We start from the raw sequence: 25,591 nt of genomic DNA, 5'->3' as shown, positions 1-25,591 counted from the left end.
ATGGTTGAAAATATGACCTCCGAAATTTGCTTCATGGCTGCACAGTATTAAGATCTGGCACTGTGTACTCATAAACAAAATTAGGATTGAGGTCTTGAAACTTGTCTAGACTTGTTTTTAGGGAACAGGTCACGTGCTGTTGGAAAAAGGACCCCGCGAGTGCCTGTTGCAAGCATGTACCACCGTGATGACAAGATAGCAAATAGACAAGCAAAACTAGATGCTACTAATGGTGATGATGAAGGTGCTCATGTAGCAGCTCTAGCTCTAGCAGAGGTCTGTCAGAGAGGAGGCTCACCTCAGGTTTCTCAAACACCTGGAAGATCGAGTGATCATATGTTCCTGTCTCCTATTAAAAGTGCTGACAGAAAAGTAAGAACCCAGGATCTATTTGCCCTTTATCTCTAGTACACTCATCTTGCAAAGTAATTGCATGATCATATCTGTATGATGTTTGCAGAATGCGGATTCAGAGATGGGAAGCTCAAAGATGCATGGATTTCAAGTAGAAGCTGATTATCCAGAAGGTAGCTTAGGAAGCAGGGAAGCAGAGACTGGTGACCATCCCAAATATGATTCTTATTTTATGAATAATGAAGGCTGTGCATCTGGCAAGTCTAAGCAAAAATTAAAGAGGCCTCAGAGGAGAAGAAAGAAAGCTGCACACAAAACAGACGATCAATTCGAGGATGACAGAGAGGCTTGCAGTGGCACTGAAGAAGGGTACAGCGCCAGAAAAGCTAAATATGAATCAGAGGTGGACGCATTAGGAAGTAAAGCTTCATGGCCATCTAATAAATCAAGCAAAAGAAGTCGCCAGCTATTTTTTGGTGGTATGTCTGATCTTATCTTTTATTTTTAGAAAGGTAATGGAATTATTGAAAGATGATCACAGCATATTTTCTTCTAGGCTTCTAGCACAGTTGAAACTATCAGTAAGGTGGTTTATTGACTTGAGTCTTATCTTTTATAAAGTTGTACATTAGTATTTTCTCAACTATTGAATACAATATAGAGTATAGACATATTCATATTATTGAATGAGAATAATAAACCTCTTCGGAGGAGACACAAACCCTTCTACATTTTCAATGAAAAGAAACACAAAGGCTTTTTGCGTTTTCTCGATTTTTTTTATTGAATGAGAATATTATTCCAGCAAGGACAATGGGCTAAGCTTCTCATATTTTCGTACAGTACAGTATTTTCTTGATTGTGTGGTGAAACATAAGTATGTCCTATGCTGTGGTGGTCAACCATCAGTTTTATTTCAGAATATTTGTTGTCTTCGTTGGATTGTTGCATTTGTAAAATAAACTGACAATCCCCCTACCATGGAAAACTCAAACAGAACTATGTAATGATTATTACACTGAAATCAACGTTGCTCTACAAACTTCGCAAGGAGGATCTGTTGTTCTTTGTAATACAGTCTGTTCATCTTTGCTTTGTGCCCACATATTATTAATTTTATTGTGTAATGGTTGCTAAGTTGTAAGGATACTTTGTTGGAATTCTTGCTTTCGTATCTATATAGCACAAACCTTTGTTCCTGATTTGCCTAATTGGACTTTGTTTGGCAGATGAAAGCTCAGCTCTCGATGCATTGCATACATTAGCTGATATATCTGTGAATATTCTACAACCTTCTTCCAATGCTGAATCTGGTTAGTCTTATCCCAGACTATGGTGCTAATTCAGAAGTGGCAATATATTTTTACTATTTAATTTCCGTGCACCTCATTGTATCCTTTATCATGTAATAGTATTTGCTTTTTTAATGATTATGTGGTGCGGTGGCGAAACCATGCAATGGACAGCTTGGCAGTACAGTTTAGTACAAAGTTCTTGCAACCGCTGTACAATGGAGTCAGAGCTGATTATCTGTGGAGCCAATATGTAGTTCTAATCTTTTCTGGAGTCTAATATTAAAGGAGTTCTGCAATCTGCATAAATTCCTATACATACAAGAACCATTTATGTACCCCCACAGCTCCAAGCATGCCTGCACAACTGGTGCTGCCTTATGTCTTATGGAAGAAATGGATACAGCAAATGTTTGTATTATTATTATTTTCCTTATTATAATGCTATTGAGCACCTGCATACATTGTTGACTAGTTTCTAGGCAGCACCTCTGTAGCTGTGCAGATGCCTTCCACCTGTTTTACCTGCAACACACTTAACTTAATTCATCGGCTTCCATTTGCAACCACAAGACTTGTAGATACTGGGCATACTGTTCAATAATAAGTTTACTCACTGAGGTCAACAAATTGTTTAACCAGGTTCACAAAGGTAGATTTTTTGTAAGTTTTAGCAGTCCGACCATCATGTGAAAATCTCAGAAAAGTTATGGACAAAAGTGGTTTTGCAGAGTTAGGTTTTGACCAATATGCTAAGTTTGTAATGTTTTGTGTTTGATTGTGCTATTGATACTGCCTGTGCTTGTTTTCCAGAATCATCAGCACACATTAAGGATGAAAGCAAAGACAATGAATCTGATGAGAAGCCTAGTGTTCCTGCAGCAGTACCACTTCTTGAGAAAAAAGACAACTCCAGAAAAACGAAGAAGATTAAAAGGCAGTCAGAACTTGTAAACATTGAGATGGTTACTAGGAAAAAAGCTAGACTTACTAAAGATCCACATCATGATGGAAGTGCTATTTCTGAAGTAAAGCAGCAAGATTGTAAATGTGGTGTTAAAACGGAGAAAAAGAAAAGAAAGTATTCCACAGGAAAGGTACCTGCAAAACTGTTACTTGTTGAATATGTGACAAGCCAAAATATTGTTAGTTCTGTACGTTGCTTATGATTTGCATATATTTGCTGCTTTATGTTCAGATCTCCAAAGATGAAAAGAATGCACTAAAAGATATTGAGAAGACTGAGGTACGCACTCCACTTATAGTCTTGCCTTTTTCTTTTGTTGCTCGTGATAAACAGTTTTCATTTAGTAAGAAACAAAATTAAGCTCTCTCTGATTCTTAATCTCTAAACCTCCATTTGGACAATATATCTTCTCCCACTTAAGAGGAGAAAATACTTTTTTGTTGTATGACCTCCTTGTTTTTAAGCAACTTTCTCCTTCTCTTATCCATGTGGTATATAGTTCTTTAAGTCAATGACATATAGCAAATGGGGGACTACTAAGACATACATTGATCAAAGTAACTCTTATTGCTGTTGCCAAAGTATTCCCTTCCAAACATCCTGCCTTTTTTGTAAATTTTCCCTGGGTGACCTACTACAGTATGTCACTCCCAAACACTCCTTGGCTTTGTGAATTGAAAACTTGAAATGGCCAAGTTGACGTTTTTCTTTCCTCCCGTGTTCTTACTTCTTAAATGGCAAAATATAATTTCGCTTGTATATCTGCCTTTGCTAGGTTTCTGCTGAAGAAGGGAATGTAGTTTCTAATAAGGGTAGGCATACTCATGTTAGTCCAGTTTCAAAACAAAACAAGTCCAAAGCACAGGAAAGTTCTCCAGCACATGATGATTTTGGAAAAGAAGCCATGGATAATATGGACAGAACACAAAATGCAACAACTCAGCAATCTGACTCGCCGTCGAAGGCTAGAAGTCAGCGCAAATTAGGCATTTTAAAAGCACTTACTCCAGAGTGTAAGCCTTCTGAGGGTGCTGATGATCCCTGCGATAATGTTACCTACTCAGTGAATAACGTTCTCGATCTTAAGGTTTGATGTTTTGTCAAGAAACTTTTCTGACCTATTCATCTCATCATTTGCAAGGTAAGAAGTTACAACTTATGTTTTCCCTGACCCCTTGCAGGACAAGCTCTCTCACTGCTTATCCTCACGTTTTCTCCGGAGATGGTGCATGTCCGAATGGTTCTATAGTGCAATTGATTACCCATGGTTTGCGAAGAGTGAATTTGTCGAGTACCTGAATCATGTTAAGCTGGGTCATGTGCCAAGGCTGACTCGTGTTGAGTGGGGTGTTATACGGAGGTCTGTCATCTTCAGTTGATTTGTTTGCTTCAGCTTTGTTTGTTTTTCTGAGTCTAGTTTTTTGCAGTTCTCTTGGAAAGCCACGACGATTGTCGAAGCAGTTTTTACATGAGGAGAGAGAGAAGCTTTCTCAGTATCGTGAGTCAGTCAGACAACACTATGCTGAACTCCAGTCTGGTGTTCAAGAAGGTCTACCGACTGATCTTGCTCGACCTTTAGCAGTTGGACAGCGTGTCATAGCCTGTCATCCCAAAACCAGGGAACTTCATGATGGCAGTGTTTTGACTGTTGACCGTGACCGTTGCCGGGTTCAATTTGATCGGTCGGAGCTGGGTGTTGAGTTTGTGATGGTAAACGATATATATCTAATTTCTTTTTTGATTATTTTCGTGGCATGTTTTATTTTATCTCTTATGGTTTAAAATGTTATCTACTGATTGGTTTTGATTTCTTGTATTCCACTCTGCAATGCATGCTTTCAGTAAACTGTTTCTCTTCATTTGTCCATGTGGATGGACCAAAATAACTACGAGAGTAACTAATGCTGAACTGAAAACTAAGAGTAATACATTTTTGTTTTGTTTCTGTTCCATGTTTTTCACTCTTCCCATTTTGAGTATGCTTTGACCAATTACGCTCATGGCTTTGCTTTAGAGCCTGGCTGGCATCACATTTTCGTGTTGTTATATCTATTTTTTGTTGCTGGGAATCATTAACAGTTGCTTAGTCCAGTCACAAAGAAATGTCGTTTTATACACTCACATAGTCCGCAGAATTTTTTTTTGATTTGCGACCGGAAGTTTCTACTGTGTACTATAATTGTAAAATCTAAAAAATATATACATGACAAGAGTATCTTTGTAGACAGTAATCTACTGATATTTCCATATCTTCAATCTAAAACACACACAAATTTTATTGATCAAAGGTAAATTAGCTTGACTGCACAAATTCTAGGACAACTCTTGTTTTATTCTGGTGGGAGAGCAGTATACATTTTGTGTTTTGGTCACTATGCTTTAATGTGATTTGCTTTCCTTGCACAGCTATACCCATTCTATTCATTTGTTTTATACCCGAGGAAGGGGCATTCCTATGGGAGAAATTTCTATCTGAGTGGCTTAGTGCAAATGTTTCTTCTTTATGTCTGTTCGAATATAATAACAAAACCAATGTAAAGATGAAATATTGCCATGTCAAATAGGTTGCTGTTATTCACCCACAAAAAGTTGTTGAATGTTAAGGATATCTTTACTTTGCAGGATATTGATTGTATGCCACTACACCCACTCGAAAATTTCCCCGAATCTCTCCGACGGCAAAATATCGTGAATAAATACTACCGCAGTTTCCCAGAAGTAAAATTCGAGGATCGATCTAGAGAGTATTGTGGTAGCGGCGCAGCAAGATTCGTACCAAATGTGAGTTTCGCCGGTGCTGATGCAACTTCCTTTGTACTTTTTAGTCACTGAACAAGTATTTTAATGAAGCAAGCTAAGATGACAGCATATGTAGTGGGAGCTTTATAATATATGTACTCGATGTGGAATAACCTAACTGTTCCCCCTTGTGGAATTTCTTCAACAGGGAGACACATTTGATTCAGTTGCACACGCAAAAAATACTGGAAATGAGGCTACAGTTGCTGCACAACAGGCAATGTATAGCCAGCCATGTACACTGTCACAGCTACAGGAACGAGAAGCAGATATAAGGGCTCTTGCTGACCTATCACGCGCCCTTGATAAAAAGGCAAGTGCAACATGCTTGGGCTTTGTGATTGTGTTTGTTCGAAGATGAAAATGGAAACCACCTTTGTTATTAAAAGTTGGAAGTCATAATTGAGGATTGGAATTGGATGAATCTATACGACCATATGAGTCTGTTTTGGTTCCATGTCAGCCTGTGGCTGAAGGACTCTAGAATCATCCAAATTCCACTGTGGGGCCAGTGTGCAATAATAATTTATTGGATAAACATGCTAGGAGATTTTTACGCGATCCAAGTGCACAATATTTATGTTTTTTGAACTATTTAATCTTTTGTAGGAAGCTTTGCTGGTAGAATTGAGGCACATGAATGAAGAGATGTCTAGAAAGCAGAAGGATGGGGAAACTATTAGAGATTTGGAGCACTTCAGGAAGCAATATGCCATGGTGCTTGTACAGCTAAGAGATTCGAATGATCATGTAATTCCCAGTTCTAGATGTCACTTGCAGTAGTCTTTTTTGTGTGTGGATTTCGTGCACTAACAAGATTCAACAATATATTTTCATACTCAGGTTGCTTCGGCCTTGCTTTCTCTGCGGCAACGTAACACATTTCATGGGCATCCCACGCAGTCATATCCTATTCCTAAATGCGTGGAAAACAGTGGTGCTTTTAATAGAACACCAGATGCATCTAACCTTTTTGGTTATATTACCCAGGAGTCTGGATCCCAAGTCATGGAAATTATTGAGACTTCGAGGTGCAGAGCTAAGGCGATGGTTGATGTTGCTATTCAGGTTAGATAGTCATACTTATTTATACTTCTATGAGTATCATGTTATGTTATTCAGTCCAGGGGTCCTTGATATTCATGCCTTTATATACGTTGGATGACCACCATCCGCATCCGGTAGTATAGATCAGTCTCACTGCATGGTAATAGTTAAAAGCATATATGTTGTGATCTCTTTTCAACCAGGTCATGAACTCTATATTGCTCTTTGGACTTACCACTCACGAGATCATATTAATGAAAAATATTCCAAATTCGTAATCTAACAGTAAATATTGAGTTAATAATGAAATGTGTGAAAATTAAAAGTGAATAAGTAGCAAAGAGAACCTACTTTTTTTTATCAACAATCATTTATGTTCAGTTCAGTGCTTGAGGTAACTAAAGATTCATGGTTCGTTGATAATTTCCTGTTCCATTTATGTAGTCTGCACCCTCAGAATTATGTTTAGTGTTGGATACATGGAGCATTTAGCTTCTAGATTTTGTCTTTCATGTCTGAAGCATTGCCTATTTTATTCTGCCCTTGTACATCTGATGATACTGAAGTATACAACTTTGCTTTGTTGTTGATTTATGTGTCTGCTGTCTACCTTTTTCGTGTGTAATCAGGCAATGTGCAAAGTAAGTGACGGGGAGAATGCTTTTGCGAAAATAGGGGAAGCACTGGACAATCTGAATATCCGTGGCACCGGCTTTGGTTCTAGCATACTAGGCATACGGCGGATACCTCCCGATTCGGGGCAGGCAAATTCAGCCTGTCAAGATAACAGCACTTCTGGCCGCTTTGACCCTGCGACAACTAATGTTCCTGGTCCAAGATTGCCCAGCGGCCGTGATTCTGAAACCCAGTTCCCTTCAGAGTTGATTTCATCCTGTGTAGCTACCATCCTTATGATACAGGTAAACAAACCATAGAGATCTTGCATATTCTTCAGGCGCTATGTGCTGGTGTTCTAATGGGTATTCTTCCTGTGAATGCATCAGAACTGCACGGAGAAGCAGTGTCATCCTGCCGAAGTGGCGCACATTCTCGATTCGGCGGTCTCGCGCCTACAACCGCGCAGCTCGCAGAATGTCCCGATCTTCAGGGAGATCGAGATGTGCATGGGTATCATCAAGAACCAAATGCTGGCGCTGATACCCACTCCTAGTGGCTAGTGCGCCGTGGCTAACATTCTTTCTTGTGGTATATATGTAGGGGAATGAAAATTTGACGATGTATGTGCTTATGCAGTGTGTATTCTTAATCTCACAGCCTGTATAAGGTGTAACTTACTAGTTATTGTTATATATTTCTTGTACCGGAAACCCAGCAGCTGGAATCAACCCCAGGCCTAGCGACTAGCATCATGTCCTTGCCCAGCCGCATAAGACATTCAAAGATGTAGAGACATGAAAGCTCACCGGAACAAGGCCAAGTTTCTGCTTCCGGTAACCATGATCTAGGGACGTTCTCTTGAAGAATCTTAATGGAAATTCAACCACTGGTACTACCTCTTCTGAGTAGCCAGAACACAAGGAAGGGGAAAGCGGAGACCGCCGTGGCAACACCTAGTTATAAAAGCGAGAGGGTGGCTAAACAACAAAGCCTCTCTGCTGAACAAAGAGCACAGATTGTTCTTGCTAAAAGGGCTGGCTTGACGACAAAGGATCTTCCCCTTTGGAAAGAAGCCATGGCAAAAATAAAAGGATCTTCGCGTTTTCTTAGTGTCATGGATGTACTTAATTTAATTTTCCTGTGCTGGAATGTGCGTGGCCTCAATGTGAAGGCCAGCAGTACCCTCTGTAGAGTCGACAGAGTCCTAGGGTCAGTGGAATGGCACACGATCTTTCCATGTTGTTTCCTGCAAAGCTTGCCTTCATCTCTTTCTGATCATTGCGCACTCCTCCTCCCTATGGTGTTTGATGTAGTCAAGTGCATGAGCATGACTCTTCCACATCCGACGGGCGGAAGTGCAGGGCAGCGGGCACACATCATGTGAATTAATTAATTATTACTAATTAGTAGTACTGTAGGACGGAGAGTGCGCGTAGACGTGAGAAAGCTAGCCGGGTCCGCGTTCGCGTACACGTGAGTGCTGATCGATGGGTGCGACTCGCCGTCTGATCCTTTGCTGCTTTGGTTGACTACGTACGCCTGCTGCCAGCCTGGCTCCAGCGCGCGAATTCTCTTTCAGCCTCGACTCGTCTCTCTCCCTCTCTTTCTTGGCTCTCTCTTTTTTCTCTTTCCTTTCCTACACAGACGTACGTGCAGCTGACTCAAACTCATCGCATATATACCTGCAACTGATTGATTGATCCTACCTTAATTAGCTCATCGCCATTTCGATCTTCGTGGTTTTGCTTCCATTTCGATCTAGTAGTAGTAGAGTACAGCAGGAGGAGGCAATTAATCAAGCCAAGAGCCTATCTACGTACAGCTACCTGCATGCAGCACGCGCGCGCGTACACTTGATTAACTAACTTCATTAATTTTCTAGCTACTCCATCCAGTATTATTCTACCTCCTCCACGCGACTCACAGGACCAAAAACCATTTCTATAATTTCTTCAACCTCTCTTATTACTATTTTCCTTACAACGCCCTAGGTAGAAAAGAATTGGGAAAATTTAACCACTTACTTATTTATGAAATATTACCTCCACTTCAAAATTTAATTACTTTCGCGCTCCCGCTTAGGTTTGGAGAGAACCGGCGCAATGGCGCGACATCTCCATGTCGTTCCTCCGTTGGGAGCATTGCCTTTGGAGACACGGTCTTGTTTTTTTCTCATTGCGCTCATCCGATGCTCGTCGCTGTCCAAGGTTCATCTTCTGGTCCGCTATGTACGACGTCGAAAGAGAGTCCAAGCCGACGCCTTTCTCAGTTCCGACCAAGTCCCGCAATCTTCTACTTTGATGGTGCGTTGCCAAGGAAGGTTCGGACGGCGCTCCTCCCGCTCCCGCCGCGGGAGGTGAATCGTGACGTCGATGGTGGGCGGGTCCCTCTCCCACGTACTGTACGTACCAACCCATGGGCGGGTTCCTTGGTACTACTACTTAGCACTACCAATTAATTAAGCCGCGCAACATTTCATCATCAATCAACAAATTAAACTCGTACTATACTTACGTAGCTAGCACTAGCAGCACCTCATTTGGTCGATCGGTCCGGATCCACGCGACCAATCGAGCGGACAGCCAGGGCAGCTCAACTCCAACTCATATGGACCAAAACCACATCCTTGTTGGCTACCCAGCTACCGTAGCTTCTCGTCTCACTCTCATCCATCCACTACTGTTTATCCATGCACCAAAACCAGATTCACATAGGGCATCTCCAACGTGGACCAATTAATATGCGGCAATAAGGGTATCTCCCAACAGATTGGCGCGGCGTTTCGCGCTCGCGTCAAACTACCTGCGCGTGAACGCCTTTTCCCGCCCCGCCGTGGCTATATATGGTGGACGCCGGCGGGGCTGACAGGCACACCTCAACCTAAACCCTAGCATCCATCCATGGCCAAGCACAACCTTAGCTGGGATCAAGTTTTTCAGATGTGCCGCCAAGTCCACCCGGATGGTCTAGACCTCGCCCAGCTACGCGCGACGAAAGCGTTCGAGGAGAAGCAGCTCGCCGCCGACACCCTTCAGGCCCGACCAACTGAACCAGGAGGCGGCAGGGCGCACGCTAGTGCGACATCGGTGGGCGGCGGCCATGGTGGAACTCCAGGCCGAGCTCGCCGAGGTGCGGGTGGAAATGGTGGCGGCTAGTGCCGCCCTTGTGGCAGCTCCTCCGTTGCCGGCGGCCCCACCCACGGACGCTGTCATCCACATCATCGCCGACGATGATGAGGACGACCACATCCGCTTCAAGTTCGGCGGCGACCAGCGGGCTCTACTCGCGTCATTCAAGAGCCTACCTGGGGAATACGATCGCCGCCAGGCTCGGGCGACGGAGGAGGAAGCTCGCAGCCATGCGATCTCCATTAGCCGGGCGTACCTGTGCTCCGACCTAGATTCGGTCGCGCGGAGGGCACCGAAGCCCGCGCGTGTCGAGCTGGTGAACTCCATCGCCGCCAGGGACGAAGCTATGGGGGCAGCGGCTAGGGACAGGTCCCACTACCACGTCGACATGGCAGCGGCGGCAGCGGCGAAGAGAGTCCACTGGGACTCCGCAGTACATATATGAGTTGTTTGATTCATTGGGCATTATTAGAGTGTGATACACATGCAAGCTAAACTAGAATAACATCCATTCTAAAATATGTAATACTTAATATATAAGCAAGATGTGTACATGAATGCATGGAGATGATCATTTCGGTTGATACATGGAGTTGGCAATTCATGCACGAAGCCACGAACCCATGGTCACAGCTTAGTAGGTGTGCCTGGAAGGGGCTTAAGGCTGCAGGTGCCTAGCCTAGCTCCCTTTCCGACTCCTGCTGAGCCGTGCCGAAGGAAGATGATAGTGTCCGGGCTGCCGGCATGCATGCAGCCAGATGCCATTTCCATTTGCGTGAACTGCGTCGAAGACGTTGACCCGTTGGAATACACCCCAGCGCCACAGCGTCATCTTCACTCCGCGAACGGTGACATATCTACCAGGCGAACCACACATAATATACGACGGTGTCGAGGATAACGGCGTGCAGCCTGACGCCACCCGTACGTACTCCTATGAACTGCACCTAAGACGGCGGTGTCAGGGGTGCCGGCTACGCGACCCATGCCTAACACGATGGTTCCTGGGCTGCCGGCATACAGACGGACGCCATCTCTACCTCCAGGAGCCATGCCCAAGAGGGTGGCATGAGCGGCTACCAAGCGTACAGGCCGGCGTAATCTCCATCAACACAGACCGCACAAAAATACGATGGTGTTGATGCTGCCGGCATGCAGCCCGACACCTTCTCTACTTCCTTGAACCGCATCGAAGACGATGGTGTGTCGGGGGCTGCCAGCGTGCTGTCCGACACCATCTCCATCTCTGTGTCTGGGCTCTCTGTGTTGGAGATGTGCAACTCCTCCACGAACCTTGACCGAGGAGGACTTGCGTGGCTTCCGGCATCCCGCCCGACAACATATCTCCACTAGCTTAGACTGCGTCGAAGACAGTGACATGAGGAGTTTCCGGCGTGCAGCTTGTCACCTTCTTCACTCCATCCAGTGGCGGACCCATGTATAGCTGAGTGGGGGCAGTGGCCCCCACTCAATTTTTGAAATTTCAGTGTTATTTGTTTGCATTTGAAGGAAAAGTTGCAAAAAACTTGGAATCTGCACTAGAACTGCCTCCACTCAGATGAATTGCCCCCACTCAACATTTGGCTTGGGTCCGCCACTGACTCCATCCACCGCCATGATGTGGGCACCGCGGCTGTGGGGTGTGCGACTCGCCACCTTCCTCACTACCTTGATGTCAGAGCTGCGGGCATGAAGGGAGCCACCGTCCATGCCGACATGATGCCATCGGAGCTGCCGGAATGCAGCCCCTCTTCATCTCCACCACCATGAACTTGTACGATTCTGTGGCGCTACAGGTGTGTAGCTTGCCGACATCGAGGTGTTGTGGCCGTGCAGCCCCCATCAGCGTGCAGCTCGTTACCTCTCTTCATCGGAACAAACTAGACCCAAGACGATGAATTCCAGGACGCCAGCGGGGAGGCCGGCCATGCACTGATCGGAGGCGAAACAATTATCATGGCCAGGGTGTTCGACGGCTTGGTGCAGCTCACCGTGCTGCCTGCGTCATGACTCACGTACGCTGGAACTGAGGCTATGCACGTGTAGTCATATGGGCCCTACGAAAGTCTAGAAAAAAATATTGTTTTGGCTGAGCTCACGCATGCACCGTTGATCACTCTATTATGGTTACCTAACATCTAATGATCCTGCCAAACTACCCATATCTCTAGAAAATGCATGTAGCGCGCGGACGGCAAGATACCGCGGACGTGTGCTCGGACCAAATCCGCACTCGTGGAATAATTCCACGACACAATGTTGTCGGCCACGAGCAGCACAGAGACCATGTTTCGCTGACCTTGCATGCATGCATGCAACCCGTGGCATTACCTCGATGTGCTTCACTAGGGAGACAAGAGCGATTGCTTCGCTAGGGAGACACCAGCATGGGAAGCCATAGACGTGTATCCAACTCGCAATTAATACCAAAACAAGCTAACTTCATCAAACACCTAGATGCACACAACTATCATAAAGAAACGACGACAGAACCCTAGCGAAGTCGAGGGGAACTCGAAAAAACGTTTCGGCCCTCCGCGTTGCTCCCCGCGGGCGATGGGAGGGCGACAAACCGTAGCGCCCGAGCCTTGCCCCTCTCCGCCCTCCCCGCCGCCATGGTCGGCGCAAGCCACCGGGCAAAGCCTGTGCGGTGCCAGCGGCGGCAGAGCTTCCCTTCCCCGCGCACGTGTAGGGGAGACGGCGGGGTTTCCTCGACAGGTCGCGGTGCTCCAAGGTCGGTGGGATTCCGGCGGTGACGCCTCCTTCTAGGCGGCGACGCCTCCTTCCAGGTGGCGCGACGGCGGGTGGTGACGATGCGGTGGCATGTCTCCTTGGCCATGGGACAGCGCAGTGGCTCGGGGCAGCGCCTGCCTGGCCAAGATCTAGGCCCTTCAGGCCCCATCTGGGTCCGAGCGGGCCGACTCCCTGCCCGGCGATGCTCTTCTTAGCGGACAGAGGTGCGGCTGGAGTTGGGGCGGCGAGGTCAGCAGCGCGTACGCTGCAGGTGGGCCTGGTTTGTTCCTGTTGACGCGTCCGGCTGGTGTATGTAGGTGGAGGTGGAGGTGGTTCCCTCCGACGTGGCCGCTGACGTGCTGCCTCCCGCTCCCAGTTGGCCCTTCCTGTCCATGCTGACCCGGCTTTGTTGGTCACGGTGAGACAACGGTGGTGCCTGCAAGGCTGTGGTGGCGCGTGGTGGTGGGCAGCAAGTGTGGTGGAGCACGATGGAGCGTCCGAGGAGGGGTTGCGAGGGTCGAGAGGAATCCCTGTCGGCTTTGCCGACACCGACGCGGTGACGTCCGCGGGAGCCACCCTTCCTTCTTGAAGGGCGTTGGGTGATGCCCTGCTCCCCTGTCCTTGCGCGTACCGGGGAAACCCTAGGACCACTCCGGGCAGCAGCGGCGTCGTTGTTGCATCCCTTCTTTAAGGTGATGCTTGGTACGCATGGCTTCAGAGTGCTAGGAGTGTGGTGGGAATTCTCCGGCGGGCACAGCGGTTGCAAGACATTCCCGTTTTCATCAATCCGACCCTTTGGGCATTAGTTTCTCTTTTCTTTCTTTTGTGTTTTCTTTTGGGAATGCTTGTGCTGTTTGCCCCAGCAATGGTTACTATGTTGTATCGGTGTGTGCTATATTAATATAGCGGGGCGAAACCCTGTTTCGAGGATCATAAGAAACTAAAAATTTGAGTTGGTGTCATGCTCTTTGCCTCCCACGACAATCTTTGGTGTTGGAGCAACCACCCACCACCCACCATAATCATCATCGTCTTTATTTTATGCTAGGGGATAGTTATTACATCCTCCGATTCATATTAGTTGTCGCTAATATGGATGTACGTAGATACATCTTAGTTCTAGATACATCCATATTATCAACAAGTAATATGAATCGGAGAGGGTACCTATAATTTGATGTGCCATTTCGTGGACATGTGTTATTAGGTCCGTTGCTTTGGGGATTTTTTTTACATATTATTCCACGTGCTGTTAGGATTACTATTTCATCGATATATATAAAACACACCCTTCAATGCTTCAATGAGTCAAACTATAAGACAAATTGGTAGTCTTGCACTCCTGGCCACAACAAGAATAACTAGACCGTCACCGTGCACATATCACATGGTTTGAACACCCCATAGAGTAATTGTTTTACAATAATTTTACCACTAACGTATTATGCATGCAACTAAGTATACTATCATATTTCACAAGTTAGGTCACCGCCGCCGTAAGCGATGATGATGATTTAGATCAATATTAGTCCACCACCACTGCCGACGAGTATTTAGGTCAATATTAGTCCACGATGCAACATGTATCTAATCCATGCAATATAAGGATTTTCGTTGTATTAGTTTTAACTAGCATGTTGCCTGTGTGCTTCGCTACGTAGCCATAACCACAGAACAAATGTGATATATGACTTTTTGAAAATATATTAACGAGATTTGAAAAATGCGCATGCCGTATTAAATATGTCTAAGATTGGACGATATTTGCAACCAGAGTGTGTAGTGTGTACCTAACTATTTTTTTTCATTTGTACGTGTCTAAGATTGGATAACTGTTTTCCGGCGCTCCACAATTGTTGTCCCTGGTTGACCAACTGCTTTCGGGGCCATCGATTGCGCACTTCTCACAGGTGCGGTGACCAATGCCCTCGCGCACACAGCTTGTTTTTTTCCATGGTCGCCGAGAACGCCACCTCCACTCCCACGGACTGAATACGTCGTGCCAGCTCGACGCCATCTCTGCTTCCATCCGAGCGACGGCAAGGACGACTGCAGCAGGGCTTCCGGGCCTTCCGGCATGTAGCCAGGCGCCATCTACGCCGCGAACTACATCGAAGCTAGCGGCATCAGGGACAGCGTGTAGGCTATAGCTACTTCCACTCGTTGTGCCGAGGGTGTTGGTTCAGAGCTGACTGCGTGCAGCCCGACGCCACCTCTCCACATCCACACGTCATGCCGGAGACGACCTTGTCCGGGGCTGCCAGCGTGTAGCCCAATGTCATCTTCACCCCTGTGAATGGTGCCCAAGACGATGGCGTTAGGGCTCATGACATGCATCACATCCACGAACCTTGCCCAAGGAGGAGCACTCGAATGGCTGCCGGCGTGCTGATATCTCCACTTCCAGAGGGAGGGCATGATGAGCTGCCAATTGTCGGCCCACAGCTTGTCACCTTCTTCACCCAAGGAACCATGCTAGGTTGTTGGCGCCGAATCGTCCGGAGCTGCGGGCGTGCAACCTGCCTCCGTCCCCGCCACCGTGACCTTGCTGTTCGCACCGCCATGACGCCGCCGTAGCTGTCGGCATGCATGTCCTCACCATCTCCACCACAGTGAAAATATATCCCCGAGGCCGTGGCGTACGAGTGTATAGCCTGCTGGCATTGAGGTGTTTTGGCCGTGAAGTCCACCGATGTCAAGGTTTTTGACGGCCTGCAACTTGTACCGTTTTCATTGGAACGGACCAGACCCGTCCAGGCCGGCGGCGGGCAGCCGCGGCCATAGGCTCCCAAGAGGTGACACAAGTGTGGTGTCCACACTGTTCATTGGCTTGGCGCATGTCACGGTGCTGCCTGCGTCACGACGCAATTGAGGCGTATCGATCGAACTGCGGATGGACGTTTCGCCGCGCGGCGCCGGTCAGCGGTAACAAGGGCGTTAGTCTAGTCCAGGTCCAGGCAGCAGCCTGTCGATCACAATCATCTCTTGCTTCGTTCGCCGAGAAAACCACGGAGTACTTATTACTTCTGTTGTCTCGTGCACCCCTATTAATTCATCCGTCACGCGCGCGTCAGAGCACTAAAACCGGTCAGAACCAGTCCGACTGATGCAAATAGAGCAGAAAACACAAGCCGCTTTCATTGGAACGGACCAGAGACCCGTCTAGGTCGGAGCAGAAACCTGTTGTGGTGAGCATTCCAGCATGTAGCTTGTGTCTTGTGGCGTTGCCACCCCGGTCTCGGGTAAGGATACACCAGCCCGGCAAGTAACAGACGTAGATAGCTAGCTCTCAACAACAATAGAACAAACTCAGTTCATCAAAATCCCCATGTATATATGATGGAGGAGCATCACATGCATGTATGCATGCACCGGCACCTGAGGTGCATATACTCGACCAGTACATGCGTTCCAGTTCCAGGCTAAGGACACTGTTACGTTGTGCTACTCTTGGACACTCCCGCCAACGTCGAAGTGCTGCTAGCGTGCGGCGTCTTAACCAACATGCCCAAAGATGACGGCGTCGTGGCCGCTGGTGTGCAGCTCGCCGAAATTGTTGTTGGCATTCAGCTCGCCGATGTCGAGGCGTTACTAGCGTGAAGCCCCTGGATGTTGATGCGCTGCAGGCTTGCACCTTCTCGCTTTCCCCACCCCCATGAAAAATGCCCATGAGGACCACGTACTTGTTGCCGGCGTGCAGCCCCGACCATGGACTCATCGGAGTCGGCGTGAGCCATGGCGTTGCCATCGTTCAATACCCATCGAAGGTTGGAGAGGAGGAAGTACCCACCGCGTAGCTCAACCGACTTGCTCGTCCGTGGTGTTGTCCATGGTCAAGACCCATGGAGCGCTCGATCTCGCGCGCGATGGCGGGCATTGATGGTGTGGTATTATATGTTGCTGACGACGGGGACGTCATAGGGGGAGAGGATAAAGGATAACGAGCGAAGTTACATGATCCATGTACATATATTGTGCCTTATAGCAGGAGAAGTTGGAGGAGATAGGACGTGATAGACCAGTGTAGTGGTTAAAAAAACTGTTGTTGGCGTGAGCTCGCCTATGTCGAGGCGCTGCTGGCATGAAGCCCCTGGATGTCGAGGCCCTGCAGGCTTGCACCTTCTCGCCGTCCCCACCACCATGAAAAATTCGTATGGGGACCATGCACTTGCTGCTGGCGTGCAGCCCCGACCATGGACTCATCGGAGTTGGCGCGACTCTCACGGCACAACGTTCGGGAGCTCGGCGTGAGTCATGGCGTTGCCAGAGTTCAAGAACCATCGAAGGCTGGAGAGGAGGAAGTCCCCACCGTGTAGCTCAACCGACTTGCTCGTCCGTGGCGTTTTCCATGGTCAAGACCCATCGAGTGCTCGATCTCGCGATGGCGGGCATTGATGGTGTGGTGTTCGATGTTGCTGGCGACGGGGGCGTGATATGACGAGAGGATAAAGGATATCAAGCGAAGTTATGTGATCTGTCTATATATATATTGTGCCTTATAGCAGGAGAGGTTGGAGGAGATAGTACGTGATAGACATGTGCAGTGGTTTAAGAAAACTTGTTGTGTGTAGTGGCCAATCTACTCTTGGAAACACATGTCCATTTTGTTGCAAGATATTCGCTAGGTAAAGGAAGATTCTAAGCCTCCTCTGCATGGTCATGGTTGCATGCATGACCATTAAAATATTCCACCCACTCTCATCTTCCTAACAGACCAATGTGTAGTAATAATGGTACGTGTATGGTTCGCCATATTTAGTCCATCAACGTGAATAATGGGCCATGGCCCAGTCCAGTTTCAGAAAATAGCTATACAGACTAGAGTTGGTGGAGGCATGACCAATCTTTAGTCCCACATTGCTAAGAGAAGAGGGTTTGGAGCAACTTATAAGGAGAGCTCTTTGGTGACATCTAAAATAGTAGAGACACACATAGGGCTGAACCACACTAGCGCGTGCGCTCGCGTGAATATTCGCGACTTAAGACTTTGGACGCTTGGCGCGACCGCAACCCTATTTTTTTTTGTCAGAGTGAAATTCAGGCATTTTTTTTTGCTTCTGATAAAGGCCTTTTGGTCCGATTCTCCGTCCATAAAGTTGTTGAATGTTAAGGATATCTTTACTTTGCAGGATATTGATTGTATGCCACTACACCCACTTGAATCAGAGGTGGACGCATTAGGAAGTAAAGCTTCATGGCCATCTAATAAATCAAGCAAAAGAAGTCGCCAGCTATTTTTTGGTGGTATGTCTGATCTTATCTTTTATTTTTAGAAAGGTAATGGAATTATTGAAAGATGATCACAGCATATTTTCTTCTAGGCTTCTAGCACAGTTGAAACTATCAGTAAGGTGGTTTATTGACTTGAGTCTTATCTTTTATAAAGTTGTACAGTAGTATTTTCTCAACTATTGAATACAATATAGAGTATAGACATATTCATATTATTGAATGAGAATAATAAACCTCTTCGGAGGAGACACAAACCCTTCTACCTTTTCAATGAAAAGAAACACAAAGGCTTTTTGCGTTTTCTCGATTTTTTTTATTGAATGAGAATATTATTCCAGCAAGAGGGACAATGGGCTAAGCTTCTCATATTTACGTACAGTACAGTATTTTCTTGATTGTGTGGTGAAACATAAGTATGTCCTATGCTGTGGTGGTCAACCATCAGTTTTATTTCAGAATATTTGTTGTCTTCGTTCGATTGTTGCATTTGTAAAATAAACTGACAATCTCCCTACCATGGAAAACTCAAACAGAACTATGTAATGATTATTACACTGAAATCAACATTGCTCTACGAACTTCGCAAGGAGGATCTGTTGTTCTTTGTAATACAGTCTGTTCATCTTTGCTTTGTGCCCACATATTATTAATTTTATTGTGTAATGGTTGCTAAGTTGTAAGGATACTTTGTTTGAATTCTTGCTTTCGTATCTATATAGCACAAACCTTTGTTCCTGATTTGCCTAATTGGACTTTGTTTGGCAGATGAAAGCTCAGCTCTCGATGCATTGCATACATTAGCTGATATATCTGTGAATATTCTACAACCTTCTTCCAATGCTGAATCTGGTTAGTCTTATCCCAGACTATGGTGCTAATTCAGAAGTGGCAATATATTTTTACTATTTAATTTCCGTGCACCTCATTGTATCCTTTATCATGTAATAGTATTTACTTTTTTAATGATTATGTGGTGTGGTGGTGAAACCATGCAATGGACAGCTTGGCAGTACAGTTTAGTACAAAGTTCTTGCAACCGCTGTACAATGGAGTCAGAGCTGATTATCTGTGGAGCCAATATGTAGTTCTAATCTTTTCTGGAGTCTAATCTTAAAGGAGTTCTGCAATCTGCATAAAGTCCTATACATACAAGGACCATTTATGTACCCCCACAGCTCCAAGCATGCCTGCACAACTGGTGTTGCCTTATGTCTTATGGAAGAAATGGATACAGCAAATGTTTGCATTATTATTATTTTCCTTATCATAATGCTATTGAGCACCTGCATACATTGTTGACTAGTTTCTAGGCAGCTCTGTAGCTGTGCAGATGCCTTCCACCTGTTTTACCTGCAACACACTTAACTTCATTCATCGGCTTCCATTTGCAACCACAAGACTTGTAGATACTGGGCATACTGTTCAATAATAAGTTTACTCACTGAGGTCAACAAATTGTTTAACCAGGTTCACAAAGGTAGATTACTAGATTTTTTGTAAGTTTTAGCAGTCCGACCATCATGTGAAAATCTCAGAAAAGTTATGGACAAAAGTGGTTTTGCAGAGTTAGGTTTTGACCAATATGCTAAGTTTGTAATGTTTTGTGTTTGATTGTGCTATTGATACTGTACTGCCTGTGCTTGTTTTCCAGAATCATCAACACACATTAAGGATGAAAGCAAAGACAATGAATCTGATGAGAAGCCTAGTGTTCCTGCAGCAGTACCACTTCTTGAGAAAAAAGACAACTCCAGAAAAATGAAGAAGATTAAAAGGCAGTCAGAACTTGTAAACATTGAGATGGTTACTAGGAAAAAAGCTAGACTTACTAAAGATCCACATCATGATGGAAGTGCTATTTCTGAAGTAAAGCAGCAAGATTGTAAATGTGGTGTTAAAACGGAGAAAAAGAAAAGAAAGTATTCCACAGGAAAGGTACCTGCAAAACCGTTACTTGTTGAATATGTGACAAGCCAAAATATTGTTAGTTCTGTACGTTGCTTATGATTTGCATATATTTGCTGCTTTATGTTCAGATCTCCAAAGATGAAAAGAATGCACTAAAAGATATTGAGAAGACTGAGGTATGCACTCCACTTATAGTCTTGCCTTTTTCTTTTGTTGCTCCTGATAAACAGTTTTCATTTAGTAAGAAACAAAATTAAGCTCTCTCTGATTCTTAATCTCTAAACCTCCATTTGGACAATATATCTTCTCCCACTTAAGAGGAGAAAATACTTTTTTGTTGTATGACCTCCTTGTTTTTAAGCAACTTTCTCCTTCTCTTAGTCTTATCCATGTGGTATATAGTTCTTTAAGTCAATGACATATAGCAAATGGGGGGACTACTAAGACATACATTGATCAAAGTAACTCTTATTGCTGTTGCCAAAGTATTCCCTTCCAAACATCCTTCCTTTTTTGTAAATTTTCCCTGGGTGACCTACTACAGTATGTCACTCCCAAACACTCCTTGGCTTTGTGAATTTAAAACTTGAAATGGCCAAGTTGACGTTTTTCTTTCCTCCCGTGTTCTTACTTCTTGGCAAAATATAATTTCGCTTGTATATCTGCCTTTGCTAGGTTTCTGCTGAAGAAGGGAATGTAGTTTCTAATAAGGGTAGGCATACTCATGTTAGTCCAGTTTCAAAACAAAACAAGTCCAAAGCACAGGAAAGTTCTCCAGCACATGATGATTTTGGAAAAGAAGCCATGGATAATATGGACAGAACACAAAATGCAATAACTCAGCAATCTGACTCGCCGTCAAAGGCTAGAAGTCGGCGCAAATTAGGCATTTTAAAAGCACTTACTCCAGAGTGTAAGCCTTCTGAGGGTGCTGATGATCCCTACGATAATGTTACCTACTCAGTGAATAACGTTCTCGATCTTAAGGTTTGATGTTTTGTCAAGAAACTTTTCTGACCTATTCATCTCATCATTTGCAAGGTATAGAAGTTACAACTTATGTTTTCCCTGACCCCTTGCAGGACAAGCTCTCTCACTGCTTATCGTCACGTTTTCTCCGGAGATGGTGCATGTCCGAATGGTTCTATAGTGCAATTGATTACCCATGGTTTGCGAAGAGTGAATTTGTCGAGTACCTGAATCATGTTAAGCTGGGTCATGTGCCAAGGCTGACTCGTGTTGAGTGGGGTGTTATACGGAGGTCTGTCATCTTCAGTTGATTTGTTTGCTTCAGCTTTGTTTGTTTTCTGAGTCTAGTTTTTTGCAGTTCTCTTGGAAAGCCACGGCGATTGTCGAAGCAGTTTTTACATGAGGAGAGAGAGAAGCTTTCTCAGTATCGTGAGTCAGTCAGACAACACTATGCTGAACTCCAGTCTGGTGTTCAAGAAGGTCTACCGACTGATCTTGCTCGACCTTTAGCAGTTGGACAGCGTGTCATAGCCTGTCATCCCAAAACCAGGGAACTTCATGATGGCAGTGTTTTGACTGTTGACCGTGACCGTTGCCGGGTTCAATTTGATCGGTCGGAGCTGGGTGTTGAGTTTGTGATGGTAAACGATATATATCTAATTTCTATTTTGATTATTTTCGTGGCATGTTTTATTTTATCTCTTATGGTTTAAAATGTTATGTACTGATTGGTTTTGATTTCTTGTATTCCACTCTGCAATGCATGCTTTCAGTAAACTGTTTCTCTTCATTTGTCCATGTGGATGGACCAAAATAACTACGAGAGTAACTAATGCTGAACTGAAAACTAAGAGTAATACATTTTTGTTTTGTTTCTGTTCCATGTTTTTCACTCTTCCCATTTTGAGTATGCTTTGACCAATTACGCTCATGGCTTTGCTTTAGAGCCTGGCTGGCATCACATTTTCGTGTTGTTATATCTATTTTTTGTTGCTGGGAATCATTAACAGTTGCTTAGTCCAGTCACAAAGAAATGTCGTTTTATACACTCACGTAGTCCGCAGAAAACAATTTTGATTTGCGACTGGAAGTTTCTACTGTGTACTATAATTGTAAAATCTAAAAAATATATATATGACAAGAGTATCTTTGTAGACAGTAATCTACTGATATTTCCATATCTTCAATCTAAAACACACACAAATTTTATTGATCAAAGGTAAATTAGCTTGACTGCACAAATTCTAGGACAACTCTTGTTTTATTCTGGTGGGAGAGCAGTATACATTTTGTGTTTTGGTCACTATGCTTTAATGTGATTTGCTTTCCTTGCACAGCTATACCCATTCTATTCATTTGTTTTATACCCGAGGAAGGGGCATTCATATGGGAGAAATTTCTATCTGAGTGGCTTAGTGCAAATGTTTCTTCTTTATGTCTGTTCGAATATAATAACAAAACCAATGTAAAGATGAAATATTGCCATGTCAAATAGGTTGCTGTTATTCACCCACAAAAATTTGTTGAATGTTAAGGATATCTTTACTTTGCAGGATATTGATTGTATGCCACTACACCCACTTGAAAATTTCCCCGAATCTCTCCGACGGCAAAATATCGTGAATAAATACTACCGCAGTTTCCCAGAAGTAAAATTTGAGGATCGATCTAGAGAGTATGGTGGTAGCGGCGCAGCAAGATTCGTACCAAATGTGAGTTTCGCCGGTGCTGATGCAACTTCCTTTGTACTTTTTAGTCACTGAACAAGTATTTTAATGAAGCAAGCTAAGATGACAGTATATGTAGTGGGAGCTTTATAATATGTACTCGATGTGGAATAACCTAACTGTTCCCCCTTGTGGAATTTCTTCAACAGGGAGACACATTTGATTCAGTTGCACACGCAAAAAATACTGGAAATGAGGCTACAGTTGCTGCACAACAGGCAATGTATAGCCAGCCATGTACACTGTCACAGCTACAGGAACGAGAAGCAGATATAAGGGCTCTTGCTGACCTATCACGCGCCCTTGATAAAAAGGCAAGTGCAACATGCTTGGGCTTTGTGATTGTGTTTTCTCTAGTGTTCGAAGATGAAAATGGAAACCACCTTTGTTATTAAAAGTTGGAAGTCATAATTGAGGGTTGGAATTGGATGAATCTATATGACCATATGAGTCTGTTTTGGTTCCATGTCAGCCTGTGACTGAAGGACTCTAGAATCATCCAAATTCCACTGTGGGGCCAGTGTGCAATAATAATTTATTGGATAAACATGCTAGGGGATTTTTACGCGATCCAAGTGCACAATATTTATGTTTTTTGAACTATTTAATCTTTTGTAGGAAGCTTTGCTGGTAGAATTGAGGCACATGAATGAAGAGGTGTCTGGAAAGCAGAAGGATGGGGAAACTATTAGAGATTTGGAGCACTTCAGGAAGCAATATGCCATGGTGCTTGTACAGCTAAGAGATTCGAATGATCATGTAATTCCCAGTTCTAGATGTCACTTGCAGTAGTCTTTTTTGTGTGTGGATTTCGTGCACTAACAAGATTCAACAATATATTTTCATACTCAGGTTGCTTCGGCCTTGCTTTCTCTGCGGCAACGTAACACATTTCATGGGCATCCCACACAGTCATATCCTATTCCTAAATGCGTGGAAAACAGTGGTGCTTTTAATAGAACACCAGACGCATCTAACCTTTTTGGTTATATTACCCAGGAGTCTGGATCCCAAGTCACGGAAATTATTGAGACTTCGAGGTGCAGAGCTAAGGCGATGGTTGATGTTGCTATTCAGGTTAGATAGTCATACTTATTTATACTTCTATCAGTATCATGTTATGTTATTCAGTCCAGGGGTCCTTGATATTCATGCCTTTATATACGTTGGATGACCACCATCTGCATCCGGTAGTATAGATCAGTCTCACTGCATGGTAATAGTTAAAAGCATATATGTTGTGATCTCTTTTCAACCAGGTCATGAACTCTATATTGCTCTTTGGACTTACCACTCACGAGATCATATTAATGAAAAATATTTCAAGTTCGTAATCTAACAGTAAATATTGAGTTAATAATGAAATGTGTGAAAATTAAAAGTGAATAAGTAGCAAAGAGAACCTACTTTTTTTTTATCAACAATCATTTATGTTCAGTTCAGTGCTTGAGGTAACTAAAGATTCATGGTTCGTTGATAATTTCCTGTTCCATTTATGTAGTCTGCACCCTCAGAATTATGTTTAGTGTTGGATACATGGAGCATTTAGCTTCTAGATTTTGTCTTTCATGTCTGAAGCATTGCCTATTTTATTCTGCCCTTGTACATCTGATGATACTGAAGTATACAACTTTGCTTTGTTGTTAATTTACGTGTCTGCTGTCTACCTTTTTCGTGTGTAATCAGGCAATGTGCAAAGTAAGTGACGGGGAGAATGCTTTTGCGAAAATAGGGGAAGCACTGGACAATCTGAATATCCGTGGCACCGGCTTTGGTTCTAGCATACTAGGCATACGGCGGATACCTCCCGATTCGGGACAGGCAAATTCAGCCTGTCAAGATAACAGCACTTCTGGCCGCTTTGACCCTGCGACAACTAACGTTCCAGGTCCAAGATTGCCCAGCGGCCGTGATTCTGAAACCCAGTTCCCTTCAGAGTTGATTTCATCCTGTGTAGCTACCATCCTTATGATACAGGTAAACAAACCACAGAGATCTTGCATATTCTTCAGGCGCTATGTGCTGGTGTTCTAATGGGTATTCTTCCTGTGAATGCATCAGAACTGCACGGAGAAGCAGTGTCATCCTGCCGAAGTGGCGCACATTCTCGATTCGGCGGTCTCGCGCCTACAACCGCGCAGCTCGCAGAATGTCCCGATCTTCAGGGAGATCGAGATGTGCATGGGTATCATCAAGAACCAAATGCTGGCGCTGATACCCACTCCTAGTGGCTAGTGCGCCATGGCTAACATTCTTTCTTGTGTTATACATATGTAGGGGAAGGAAAATTTGACGATGTTTATGTGCTTATGCAGTTGTGTATTCTTAATCTCACAGCCTGTATAAGGTGTAACTTATTAGTTATTGTTATATAGTTCTTGTATTCTATTAGTCTCGATCACTTCTTCATTTGAGGTAATCTTAAAGGAGCTCTAGTGAAGCCTTCGTATATTGATCACTCTGACTATTAGCGTAATTGGCTATCAAGATGGATAATAACACGACTAGACATGGCGGACACGGTGTCTTCTAAACAATGTTCAAGAAATCGTTAATCTTAACTTATCGGTCAGCCTCAAAATAGAGATTAAGCGGATTAATCGGATTAATCGCTTATCGGTTGCCCATTTATCGGCTTATTTTTTTTGTAAATCCTAATTTTCAGCACTAAATTTTCCATAATATGGTATGTAAAAACAATATTGGAGTATTGAGTAGAAGAATTACCTTGATTCTTTGCATTATTTGAATCAATAAAAATGGAGCTATTGCACAATTCTACAAGACCATAGGATGAGAATATCAACAGTCATACCG

At 44.4% G+C, this 25,591-nt stretch overlaps 2 protein-coding genes across 3 annotated transcripts in view; both read left to right on the top strand.

Moving 5' to 3' along the window:
* Positions 1 to 25,229, top strand: part of LOC124691599 (protein ALWAYS EARLY 2-like) — a 29,951-nt gene extending 4,722 nt beyond the window's left edge. Inside the window, exons 6-20 of one of the 2 annotated variants that reach the window (XM_047224893.1) lie at positions 122 to 372; positions 461 to 833; positions 1,584 to 1,667; positions 2,460 to 2,743; positions 2,845 to 2,892; positions 3,389 to 3,700; positions 3,795 to 3,973; positions 4,041 to 4,323; positions 5,236 to 5,394; positions 5,561 to 5,725; positions 6,022 to 6,162; positions 6,256 to 6,480; positions 7,089 to 7,379; positions 7,464 to 7,744; positions 25,122 to 25,229. In XM_047224893.1, coding sequence (XP_047080849.1) covers positions 122 to 372; positions 461 to 833; positions 1,584 to 1,667; positions 2,460 to 2,743; positions 2,845 to 2,892; positions 3,389 to 3,700; positions 3,795 to 3,973; positions 4,041 to 4,323; positions 5,236 to 5,394; positions 5,561 to 5,725; positions 6,022 to 6,162; positions 6,256 to 6,480; positions 7,089 to 7,379; positions 7,464 to 7,637 — 2,969 coding nt within the window. In that variant the 3' untranslated portion in view covers positions 7,638 to 7,744; positions 25,122 to 25,229. Of the gene's footprint in view, positions 1 to 109; positions 373 to 460; positions 834 to 1,583; positions 1,668 to 2,459; positions 2,744 to 2,844; positions 2,893 to 3,388; positions 3,701 to 3,794; positions 3,974 to 4,040; positions 4,324 to 5,235; positions 5,395 to 5,560; positions 5,726 to 6,021; positions 6,163 to 6,255; positions 6,481 to 7,088; positions 7,380 to 7,463; positions 7,909 to 25,121 lie in introns of those variants that run through there. The other variant, XM_047224892.1, reaches the window with a different exon arrangement.
* On the top strand, positions 19,465 to 25,229 carry LOC124691600 (protein ALWAYS EARLY 3-like). The gene is made up of 12 exons (XM_047224894.1): positions 19,465 to 19,647; positions 19,822 to 20,105; positions 20,207 to 20,254; positions 20,754 to 21,065; positions 21,161 to 21,339; positions 21,406 to 21,688; positions 22,601 to 22,759; positions 22,924 to 23,088; positions 23,393 to 23,533; positions 23,627 to 23,851; positions 24,461 to 24,751; positions 24,836 to 25,229. Exons 2-12 carry the CDS (start codon positions 19,929 to 19,931, stop codon positions 25,007 to 25,009), a joined length of 2,154 nt encoding a protein of 717 aa, XP_047080850.1. The 5' UTR covers positions 19,465 to 19,647; positions 19,822 to 19,928; the 3' UTR covers positions 25,010 to 25,229.
* Positions 25,230 to 25,591: the final 362 nt, after the last annotated feature.

This window comes from Lolium rigidum, chromosome 2, assembly GCF_022539505.1.
Source record: "Lolium rigidum isolate FL_2022 chromosome 2, APGP_CSIRO_Lrig_0.1, whole genome shotgun sequence".
Lineage (NCBI taxonomy): Eukaryota > Viridiplantae > Streptophyta > Magnoliopsida > Poales > Poaceae > Lolium > Lolium rigidum.
Note: the sequence above shows the minus strand (reverse complement) of the source record. Positions and strands in the feature narration are given on the sequence as shown.